The sequence below is a fragment of the Rosa rugosa genome, chromosome 3 (genome assembly GCF_958449725.1).
Source record: "Rosa rugosa chromosome 3, drRosRugo1.1, whole genome shotgun sequence".
NCBI lineage: Eukaryota > Viridiplantae > Streptophyta > Magnoliopsida > Rosales > Rosaceae > Rosa > Rosa rugosa.
Genome location: NC_084822.1, coordinates 36,206,062 through 36,217,497, shown reverse-complemented (window position 1 = coordinate 36,217,497; position 11,436 = coordinate 36,206,062). Strand labels below are relative to the sequence as shown.

General features: G+C 38.0%; 2 protein-coding genes across 4 annotated transcripts; one reads left to right on the top strand and one right to left on the bottom strand.

The window, feature by feature from the left end:
- The first annotated feature begins 250 nt into the window (after positions 1-250).
- LOC133736661 (uncharacterized) lies at positions 251-3,015 on the top strand. Its single transcript, XM_062164239.1, has 4 exons — positions 251-619; positions 1,000-1,640; positions 2,244-2,441; positions 2,688-3,015. Exons 1-4 carry the CDS (start codon positions 370-372, stop codon positions 2,718-2,720), a joined length of 1,122 nt encoding a protein of 373 aa, XP_062020223.1. The 5' UTR covers positions 251-369; the 3' UTR covers positions 2,721-3,015.
- Positions 3,016-4,754: 1,739 nt separating this feature from the next.
- LOC133736195 (calcium-dependent protein kinase 26) lies at positions 4,755-9,495 on the bottom strand. 3 transcript variants are annotated; one of them, XM_062163639.1, is made up of 9 exons: positions 9,296-9,495; positions 7,951-8,795; positions 7,466-7,609; positions 7,234-7,386; positions 6,671-6,786; positions 6,324-6,491; positions 5,948-6,172; positions 5,291-5,460; positions 4,755-5,139 (listed from the first exon to the last, which is right to left on the bottom strand). In XM_062163639.1, the coding sequence occupies exons 2-8, from the start codon at positions 8,720-8,722 to the stop codon at positions 5,326-5,328; spliced, it is 1,713 nt and encodes a 570-aa protein (XP_062019623.1). In that variant the 5' UTR covers positions 8,723-8,795; positions 9,296-9,495; the 3' UTR covers positions 4,755-5,139; positions 5,291-5,325. The 3 variants fall into 3 exon arrangements, with proteins under 3 accessions (XP_062019623.1, XP_062019621.1, XP_062019622.1); XM_062163637.1 differs by having other exon boundaries at positions 4,755-5,045; XM_062163638.1 differs by lacking the exon at positions 9,296-9,495 and adding an exon at positions 9,110-9,134 and having other exon boundaries at positions 4,755-5,045.
- Positions 9,496-11,436: the final 1,941 nt, after the last annotated feature.

Sequence of the window (11,436 nt, the reverse complement as noted above, 5' to 3'; positions counted from 1 at the left end):
ATTGCAACCAGTACTATAGAACAGAGGGAGGTAGAGCAGCAAAAATAACCTTTTTACTGCAGCTTCTCACTGCAAACACCAACCCAGTAAAATCTTCTGATCAAACAGAGTTCGGGTTTTTACTGAACTATGAAATAGGAAGAAATGGATAAGCTGATACGACACCGTTTCAAATCAAGGCCAGTCCAGTAATTTCCCTTGTTTCGATTCTCCACCTAAGAATAGAATATTCCATCTTCTTCTTCTTGTTTGTGTAGCCAGCCAAGCTCATAAACAAGGCTACAACTCTTGTCTTTCTTTCTCAGCTCCATTGGTGGTTGCTGAGGATAGATAACACCACTCAGACCCACCATACCTTTCCAAATTCACATGGCTATGGCTTTAAACAGTGTAATCCCCCACACTAGAGCTTTAAGCTTAAGCACTTCCTTGCCTTCTTCTCCTCATAAAAAGCCTTCAAGCCCTCAATTTCCACACCCACAAAATCGTCGCACTGCTGCTCAAGTTGTCCAGAGCGCTGCCTCTTCCTCAACCAAGACCACCCTTCCTGACCTTGAACACCAACTTCATGAGGATGATCGCAGTAACAGCTTCAATCCCACCTCCACTTCTGCCTCTGGTTAGTTTATTCTAAACCCAGAAATTTTACTGATGTTTCTGCTTATTTGCTTCTATATTTTTCTGGGTTTGTATAAAAGCATCTGATTACTATCTCCAGCATCAAAAGATTTCATCTTTCGTTTTAGTAGTCAAAGCAGAGCAGTTGAAGCTATTAGGTTTTGATTGTATAGAGGCAAGTTGTATAATAGAAAGAAAAGCTTAATTTCTGTACAAGTTTGCAAAGAAAGAAAATGCCCAGTTTTTTTTGGATAAGAGATGTTGGGGTTAAATATCTCTAAATCTCTAATCTTCCTGTTGAATAATGAAGTGTAGAATGTAATATTGAAGATGTATTATGATTCAATCTGTCTTTTGTGAATCTCTTTTATTTGTTCAAAGCGTGGTCCGAATTTGCCAGAAATGTGTCCGGTGAATGGGATGGCTATGGAGCAGACTTCACAACCGAAGGGAACCCGATTGAACTCCCAGAAAGGGTTGTGCCTGATGCTTACAGGGAGTGGGAGGTTAAGGTTTTCGACTGGCAGACACAATGTCCCACTCTTGCTGACCCAGAAGACCAAGTTCTTGCCTACAAGACCATAGAGCTACTTCCCACAGTTGGATGTGAAGCCGATGCTGCTACGCGGTACAGCATCCTCGAGAGGAATGTGGGTGGTGTGAACAACAAAGTTTCTGCCTTTGCATATCAGGCTAGTGGATGTTATGTGTCTGTTTTGCCAGTGGAGGATAAGAGTTTGAATAAGTTGTTGGAAGTAGAGTATTGCTTGATCAATCCTCAAGATAAGGAGTCTCGTGTGAGGATAATTCAGGTGATTCGCATAGACAATATGAAAATGGTATTGCAGAGTCTTAGAGTTCTTTGTGAACAGTGGTATGGGCCATTCAGAAATGGGGAGCAATTAGGTGGATGTGCCATCCGTGATTCTGCTTTTGCTTCTACGCCCGCATTGGAAGCTTCAAAAGTTGTTGGTACTTGGCGGAGCTCCAGTGCTGTTGCCAATTTTAATGGTTCTCAAAATGTGAGTTATCAAAATCCAAGTTATTTTGGTTTTGTGTGTATGATCTGCATGTTATGCTGAAATGAAAATCAAATCCTTGAATACAATTATGATCTTCTTTGGTGCTATTTTGCTTATATCCATGCATGATATGGTGCTATTTGCTCATTAAGCTTGCTGTACACTTTCAAATACTTATTATATTTGGTTGAAAGTCTGTAATTTTTCTCAGGGAAGTGGTTCATTTCATTCTTTCCTTTTGCAAATGTGGGAATCACATTCAAACTTTGCATCTTTACATTCTACTCTACATTTTCAGATATCATTCTGATGCCTTTTCTGTGTAATACGGTAATAGCATTAAGATTTATTTCAAAAGGATCTATGGACCAATAGATGTTGTAATTTAGTAGAACCAATCAGAAGCAGAAGTTTTCAGAATGATGACTGTATCTAGGTTTACTTAGATGAACATGAGTATAAAAACAACCCATATTTCGATCCACTGGAGCATATTATTGACTGATGACTTGCATCAACATATTTGCACATCAATACTTGGATGTCCAAAAACTTGCAACTCCATGGTCCAATTAGTAACTAATGTGAACTTGATAAATGCAGGACTTTCAAGAACTTTCAGGGGATAGCGAGCAGAACTCAGTAAGAGATGAAAGTGGTCTCATATTGCTTCCCAAGCAATTGTGGTGTTCAGTAAAAGAAGGTAAAGATGGCATTACTTACAGCGAGGTGGGATGGCTATTTGATGAAGGGCGTGCCATCACATCAAGATGCACCTTCTCAAGCGCAGCAACTCTGAAGGCAAGTTTGCATTTATAATTAGTTTACTTATTGGTTTGTAATTTCTAAGTAATGATTCAGCATCCAATGATTAGAACAAACAGGCTAAGGATCCAGTCCAAACATATATATGATTTGGTCATAGTGTTGCTATTGACGGTTTCAGAAATGTTAATTTAGATGGATATATCAGATCTCACAGCTTCTCGTGTTCTTGAAAAAAGCAGTGTAATGCTTATTTTGACATCATTTCATCTTCTCTTGCAGGAAATCTCAGTAGCCTCTGAAACTGCAGCATGAATGACAGATGGCCTTTTATGACATTTCGGATCAGCTTTAATATGGGACAATAATTGTGATGCAAGTCAACTTCAAAGTTTAAACACATAGGATTCGTAAGCAATGTATCTAAATTTTTTTTTTTCACGAATAAATGGATCACAATAAGATCTGCATCACATGGCCTATCGTCATGTAGCTACAAAACGTGTCTGCGACTTTGATTCAAATTCATAGTATGCAGCACATGCCCTGGATGCTACTGGTTCCCAGATTTATATAAATAGAAAACAGCCTGCTGGTGATTTGTACCTTATTCTCTGACCTGGTTTCATTAATTATGAAGCAGAATGTACACACTAGAGTTGGTGTTGCTGCATGTTAAATACTGACAACAACATTCCCCAAAAAGCAAGGGGTTCTTTGGCTTCTTGCCTAGATTACTTGAACAGACAAAATCCATAGACAGCTGAAAAGGTCTGGAATCTGGGTCTGACAGAGAGTGATAACGGATCTTGTAAGAGCAAGTGCACCCGTAGTCAAGAAATGTCAAAGTCGAGAAGTCAAGAATTCGACCAGTCAAGCTACTATTCACTGCCACTGGACATGGGTTTGCACCCGTTGTTTTTCTTGTCCGGTCAACACTGTTCACAAATATATATATATATATATATATACATTGCTTGTTGGCAGCCGTAGGATTGAAAGTTTGATTGAAATGAAGGGCAGGGATTGCTTGACCGTTAGGCCCATTATTCAAAATCCACCAACGGGTTAGTGCCAAGTGGCATGCCGTCCCCACCTCTGGCGCGCTCTGCTTTCTGTCCATGGCTGCGCCACGCGTCGAAGTCTGAATGCTCCACTCCCTGCTTTGGCGCGTCGACCACTTCTGTCTCCCTCATGATGTCAGCCACGTTTAGTTGGTTTTCTTGTCTCTATATGGGCTTTGATCGGTCATGGAATAAGTCATGGAATTGACTTATTTCTTGGCTGTAGTCAAGAAAGAGTGGCTTTTGCACCCGTTGTTTTTCTTGTCCGGTCAACACTGTTCACAAATATATATATATATATATATATACATTGCTTGTTGGCAGCCGTAGGATTGAAAGTTTGATTGAAATGAAGGGCAGGGATTGCTTGACCGTTAGGCCCATTATTCAAAATCCACCAATGGGTTAGTGCCAAGTGGCATGCCGTCCCCACCTCTGGGGCGCTCTGCTTTCTGTCCATGGCTGCGCCACGCGTCGAAGTCTGAATGCTCCACTCCCTGCTTTGGCGCGTCGACCACTTCTGTCTCCCTCATGATGTCAGCCACGTTTAGTTGGTTTTCTTGTCTCTATATGGGCTTTGATCGGTCATGGAATAAGTCATGGAATTGACTTATTTCTTGGCTGTAGTCAAGAAAGAGTGGCTTTTGCCCAGTCAAAAAACAACCGGTGGAATCTGCAAAATTCATCTCAAGGTCATGTAGTCAGGTTTTTCTTGACTATGCCCAGTCAAAAAACAACCAGTGGACTTGCTCTTAAGTGACTATAAACTTGACCAGAAGAGACAAATAGCCGCCGCCCACCATTCATTTATGGTCATATTCTCTATTTCGCGCATGTTAATTGCCAAAGGTGAAACTACCCTCCAAATGTTTGTCGTTCTGTTTGGCGAATGAAGCAGTCAATAAAACACTCTTTGCTAGTTAATGCTTGTTTGAATAGTAGAGATTTCTGATAATATTTTAAAAATACTCTAATCCCCTCCCCCCCCTCTCTTTTGAATTCGACAATTTCATTAATCAAGACTTGAGGACAGCTGCATCAGTCCTTTACTCGAAAAAAAAAATTACCAAAGGTGAAACTACCCTCCAAATGTTGATCAAAAAAGAATAATTCTACCATTGACAGAATTACCATAATTTCTTTATCAGAAAGGATTTACAAACATTTTTCAGATGTCACAAGGCTGATTTTCCTTTACCATATATATATCATCCGAATTCAGCATTATCAATATGGTGAGCCTGAAGTGGTAGAAACCTTTAGAACAATCATAGGAAGACCAACATAAACCTTTTAAAATGAAAATACCACAACAACAAAAAAAATTAGCATCTTCAATAGTGGTAAACATTTCACACACTGGAGTCAACAAATCTTACAACATGTTCTGTGGTCATACAGCAATACAATAGCATCACTATCTAGAATAAGAAATAGCAGAATTTCCACAACCCAAATCTTCTGAATCGCCCCAACTCAAATCTTCAGAGTCCTAAAGCAATCTAACTGAAGTTGAGGAATGCAAAATGTTTCTTAAACTTCTACCACCAAATCTCCTCTTGCTTTGCTGTACAACCTGCCAATGGGCCAAGGTATGAGTATGGGATGCAGAGGTTCAAATAGTCCAACCCACAATAAACACTGCCAACTTGTTGTCTAATAGCAGAATACTGAAAAGAAACTCAGCCAAAGAAACAAACATTATCAAATGCAATCTTCAATCACCCTAAAAAGTTCATATGATCCAGTTCATGATCTAAATGCAAATGATGTTGTCTGGAACTATTAAATGGAACAGCATCAAATACAGAAGATGGATACCTTTACATGATGCTGCTGACGTGTTTAGTTGGAAGCTAAAGGGCTCCTGGTGCATCTCTCATGCTCAAATTCAAACTGTTCCTCATAGTCCGTCTTCCAATAGCTATATGGCCTTTCACATTGCCTTTTTGCATCATGGCAACAAATTCGCCGTAGTCAATTCTTCCATCCTACATGCAGGAAAGAATTGAAGGCTGAGTTAACATCGCTCAGAGAGGCCTAAAGTTGACATAGATAGTATACCATTTATTTCTCCACATACACACCCACAGTATAAATAAATATATGTCATCCGGAATGTCTATAAGCACATCCTTCATGGGAAATATTTAAATGGAAATCAAACCTTCCAGGTCTAACGTGCAAACATAAGAATCATAAGTATATTGAGTTGCAAACAAGCCAGACACCAACGACATCACAATATTTTTAACATAGAAAGATATCTAAAATTTTGGAAATCAAGTTAGAAAAATTACTGTGATTGAGGACGTCACATGTATAGTGTTATCATCTGCCATCTCTAGTTTCTATGTCCACATTATTTCCTCTGTCTGTCTTTGACTATTTTATATACATCTTAATAACTCCAAACTCTGGTCTACTATTTGATAAAGCAAAATAATGCACCTCCCTCTTAGAGTTTTAATGACTTACATTATCTTGATCAACTTCTTTGATAATATCTTCAAGAAGAACGTCAGTCATATTATGCTCTGCACAAGCTTGCTGGAGCTCATCAACTGTAATATAGCCACTTCCATCCTTGTCAAAGTATCTGAAGGCAGCAACAAGATGTTCTTCACGTTCTAGTTTGTTAAGATGGACTGTAGCAGCTATAAATTCCCCATAATCAATAGTCCCACTGTTGTCAACATCAGCCTGAACAGAACCAAATCAGCTCAGCTCAGCTCTTTGAAGCATTAACAATGTAAAACCTAATTATTTTTTGCGGCCCAAAAAACAACAACTAAGAAGTAACACAGTTAAAATGCCAACCATATTCTAATCTGTTTGGAAAGAAGAATCTTACCGCATCCATAAGATCACGGATCTCTGCATCCTTCATGGTAGAGCCATATTTTCGCAACCCCGCTTTGAGTTCATCAAATGTGATTGCACCACTATTATCAGTATCCATTGCCTTGAACATCTCTCGCAGCCCAGCAATCTCTTCCTCAGAAAGGCTTTCAGCTATTACCTGATGAAACATAAGGATGGAACTTAACATCACAATATTACCAGTGCTCAAGCCTAATTAAGGGGCATGCCAAAAGTTAACCTCAAGTTCATATGTCCTTTTCAAATTGAAAACCAATAACTGCAAAGTAGATATCAGAAGTGCCTAACAAAATGTTTTAATCTCCAATCTGCACTTACCCGCAAAGCCATCTTCTTTAACTTGTTCATAGCAGAAAACTGTTTGAGACGAGAAAGTACAGCTGGATCTAGTGCTCTGTCAGGAGCAACACCATTTTCACAAATCCAAGGGTGACCTAGAAAATGAAGATATATCACTTAAAAACTTGTGGTAAGAAAAATCCAACTCCACGTCTCCACCTACACTGGAGACTACAATTATGATTAATTCCACTTCAGCAAATTCTTTCTGGTTCTCAATTTCCTAAAATTTGGGAAGCCTCATATTAACAAGGAAGGTGATAATTTTGCTGTCATAAATGTGCAAAACTTTGAATTTTTTCTTTTTTAGTTTGCTTGAGAAATATAGCTCATTGTCTTTAAATAATGATTGCACCAAGTTCGCCTTAAAACTAAGCTTAAAAGGTAAGATAGTCATCACTGTTTCGGTGCCTTAGCTGCTTAGTAATAATGTTGGCCTTCCAACATCACCACATAAAGGGAAGCTTCCTATTCTAGTCGCATCACATTGTGCAAATTATTCACTGAAATTAGCTTAAAACAGAAAGAAGGTTTGAACATACATAAAACTTCATGAGCAGACAAGCGGTCTTTAGGCCGGGAACATAACATCTTCCGTATAATGTCTTTTGCACTGTCAGATATCACGGGCCATGGATCTGACTCGAAGTCAATATATCCCTTCAACACCGCATCAAAGATTCCCTGCTGAGTTTCTGTACACCAAAAACACACAGAAAAATCAGTAATAGCACAAGATGATATATTTTCCTCTCACTAGAAAACTACCCTGACCTGCCCAAAATGGCGGCACGCCACTTAGCAAAATATATAGTATGACGCCAGCAGTCCACACATCCGCTTCTGGTCCATAATGCTTGAGGAGTACTTCAGGAGCGACGTAGTATGGGCTTCCAACCACATCAGTGAAAACTTGACCTGAGTCATACTTGTAGAGTTAAACAGACATGAAACTCAAGCTAGCGAGACTAAATGGATTTTGAGCTCCTCAATTACTATCTAGAGGTAATAGGAATAATTTCTGAACGTGAATTATGAAGGTTTACTACCATATATGCACAAATAAGTCTAGTTACTCACATGCCTCTGACCAGAATTAAACCGTTTCACCAAAATAGGACGTAGACAGCCATATTCAATAATATAAGAAGTGGCATTTATACAATTAATGGATAATAATATAAATGAGTAGTTACTGTATTTATAGAATGATCAAGACTGAATCCAAATAGAGCACACATTCATTTTCTTTTCTTTACCTGGTTTGAAGAAGACTGAGAGCCCAAAATCAATGGCCTTGAGTGAGAAATCATCATCCTTGTTAACCAACAAGAAGTTTTCGGGCTTCAGATCTCTATGCATAACTCCAAGTGAATGGCAAGCTTCAACAACCCCAACAATAATCTTTGTCAGCTCAGCTGCCTTCCTCTCACTGTAATGTCCCCTCTGGATGATCCGGTCAAACAACTCACCCCCAGCGCAAAGCTCCATTACAATATGAACATACAGTGGATCCTCATATGCACCTTTGATAGTCACAATGTTCTTGTGACCAGCCAAATGGTGCATTATCTGAATCTCCCTCCTAACGTCATCCACATCCTCCTTTGAGATCAACTTCCTCTTGGAGATAGACTTACACGCATACTGAGAGCCGGTGGAAATCTCAGTGCACAAATAAGTAGTCCCAAATTGTCCCTGTCCTAACTTCTGACCCAAAGTATAAAGATCACGAATGTTGGCAGTCTTATGGCCCAAAACATAGTAAGTTTGGTTCTCATGGCCTCTCCTCATGGCGTTGTCTTTTCTAGGACTACTGAGGGGTAGATTATTGTTGTTACTCTTGTCTTTGGGTTTGGGGCTGGGGCTGGGGCTTCCTTTGGTTAGTTCTTGAGATTTTGAGGAGGTATCGGAAACGGAAAGGTCAGTAGGGGTGCTACGCTTGGTATTGGAAGCAGTGGATTGTTCTTCGGGCTGATTGTCGCCAAGGAAAAATTTGCCCCTGGAAGATCCACGGCATGTGTTGCCCATGAAACAATCACAATTCCCCTCAAGACTTCTCCACACACTTTTCCTCACCCAATTGGTTTCTCATCAATTCACACTGCAAATCATACCAACAAAATAAGAAGCACAGTCAAACTCAAAACATAACCAACAAGCATATCTAACAAAACCCCAGATTAAAGCACCCAAACTATATGCAGATCAGACCTATACATGGGGTCCACAACTATGAATCCATAACCGTAAACAAGGAAAGCAAGCAAGCAAGCAAAGCATTCAAATTCAGAATTCCATTTCACCCAAAAAATAAAGACCTTTTTATTTTTTTCTACTTTCCTCATTAGATTACCCTTTTCATTTTCCCTGGAAACAAACACAGACCCCATCAGAACCCAACCCAGAAAAGCTCACCAACTAAGACCAAAGATCGAATCTTGAATCAGAAGAAAGCAACCCATCAAGCCAGAGAACAAACAGACCAAGATTCAGATACACCCACATAAAGATAAAGCCAGAAAAAGCAAGAAAGCATATACATTTCTGAAACAAAAAAAAAAAAAAAAAAAAAAAAAAAACAGAGAAAGATGGGTCCTTTACCAGTTGGAAAACGTAGCGAGTGGATTGTGAAAGAATATGGAGATGAAGAACTAGTAAGTTATGATCTGAAAACAAATCAAATCAAAAGGAGGAGAATTTCTGATTGGAAAAATCTTTTCTTTACAGCTACTAGTATATTTTGTTACTTGTTATTTTGGGATGGTGGTGCTGAGAAACATCGGAGGTCAGTGCTGACCAGCTATTCCAAATTTCTAATATAAGTTCCTTTTTTTTTTTCTTTTTTTTTTTTGGGGATAAAATTTTAATTAAAACGAAAACCATAAGATCCTTCGCGTTTTTTAATGTCGGCCTTTATGTCGATTTTTACCACGGGAATTGGTGAAAAGGGCGGGGGGGGAAGTTACCGCGTTGACCTGCCGGTGGATGCGCGGTGAAAAAGGTAAGTTTCTGTTTTTTGTGGGGTTTGGATTGGTGCGTGGCGAGCACGCGCGGGAAAAGAGGTTGGGGTTAGTTGGGTCAAAATATAGTAGCTGGTTTTTCTGGGGGAGGAGTCTAAAATCTAGCAGCTATATTTGGACAGGTTTTGTTCTTGTCATTGGCGGTGGTTGATTCTCTGAACACACCTTGTTTTGGTGTGGACTCCAATATTGAATGTTCCCACTTCTTTTTTCTTTTTCTTTTTCTTTTTTTTTTCCAGGGGAAAAATACAAGAAATAAATAAATAGAAAAGTTGGTATTTATGAACAATTTTTTTCTTTGGCAACTTCTAAGACACCCCATATGTTTTTTCAAATTTAGAACACCCCATTTGTTGAGAGTTGAAACACATCATTTCCATAACATTTCATATGCAAGCATCATGCAAGAAGTTGAAGTTATGAATTTTCTTTATGTTTTGGTTAAGAGATAAAATTTCTTATATGAAATTGGTGGTTAGCTTGACTTTATAACATTTTGAAATTTAGAAAATACATGATCGATTCAACATTACACATGAAAGTTTTAAATGATGCACGAACATGGTTTTGGGATAACGAGATAGATAATGTATGTAATGGTTTGATTTTTTGGAGCTTGCACGACATTTTGAGTTTTAATTTTTCTTTTTCTTTTTTAGTATGAAAATCTTCGATACAACATTATGGTAATATATTAACATCGGGAGAGGTAACTAGCTTCTTGTACTAATCCTCTCTCAGTAATTAATTACTGCAAAAAGTTGGTCTATTATTGCATGTGTGATCAATTATTAACGTATTAATAGTGCCACATTATACCGTCTTCTTTCTATCTAATATTGATTTTTCTTTCTTAGAATAATAATGCATAAGTCAAAATTTATCATTCAGTATCTTTTAACTTTTTTGATGACTTATAGTTAGCCCATGTGGTGAAGAGGGTAGAGATTATGGTTAAGATTTAGCAAGATCAGTTGATCAAGTATTCGATCCCCCTCCAAAGTAACAAAAAAGTAAAATTGCACCTAGAACAGTTTAAGATTTTCAAATATTAACATTTATAAATTTCAGATTGTTTCACAATTAGGGATATAAATTGTTAAACTCTTTTCTTTCATATAGAAAAAGACATGTAAAGAAGACTTGAGAAGATAGAGGAGTCCCACAACTATCAAAAAAGACTTTTCCGAAATCTTATATTTTACTCAATAAATACATGGAAATATTGATTGGGGAGATTTTTTTTTTTTTTTTTTTGCATTTGATCTAGTAAATGAGAGTTTCTATTCATACCTCCAAAATTGGCATTTGGACCTCCCTACTTAATAGACCTTCAATTTACTTTTACAAATAACCAATATGCTATTTACACCTCCCTAATTTTCCCAAAATGCCCACTGTCCAATAAAATCAATAAAAACCATTTTTTTGGAAGATTTTATTCACACCTCTGAAAACCCATTGTACTATTCTTAACCTCTCCCCCACTTAACGACAACAAAAAAATCTTATGAATGTCATAGTAATAGAAATACATATATGAATTCATGCACAAAACAAAAATAAAGAACAAGAAAATCGTGAGAGATGAAAAGGGATGGGGTCTATATTTGGGATATCTCAATGGCCTGAAATCAAAACGTTAAAAGCTGAAGATGTCTTGATTTTCAAATAAACAAAACCATTGTAATCAAGATAGTGAAAAAAGAAGAACATAAAACT

Coding starts and splice junctions, on each gene's coding strand:
- LOC133736661 (XM_062164239.1), top strand. CDS start 370: ATGGCTATGGCTTTAAACAGTGTAATCCCCCACACTAGAGCTTTAAGC. Junction 1,641..2,243: donor ATTTTAATGGTTCTCAAAAT/GTGAGTTATCAA, acceptor TGATAAATGCAG/GACTTTCAAGAACTTTCAGG. Junction 2,442..2,687: donor CAAGCGCAGCAACTCTGAAG/GCAAGTTTGCAT, acceptor CTTCTCTTGCAG/GAAATCTCAGTAGCCTCTGA.
- LOC133736195 (XM_062163639.1), bottom strand. CDS start 8,722: ATGGGCAACACATGCCGTGGATCTTCCAGGGGCAAATTTTTCCTTGGC. Junction 6,492..6,670: donor TAAAGAAGATGGCTTTGCGG/GTAAGTGCAGAT, acceptor ATGTTTCATCAG/GTAATAGCTGAAAGCCTTTC. Junction 5,461..5,947: donor AAGAAGTTGATCAAGATAAT/GTAAGTCATTAA, acceptor TCCTGCATGTAG/GATGGAAGAATTGACTACGG.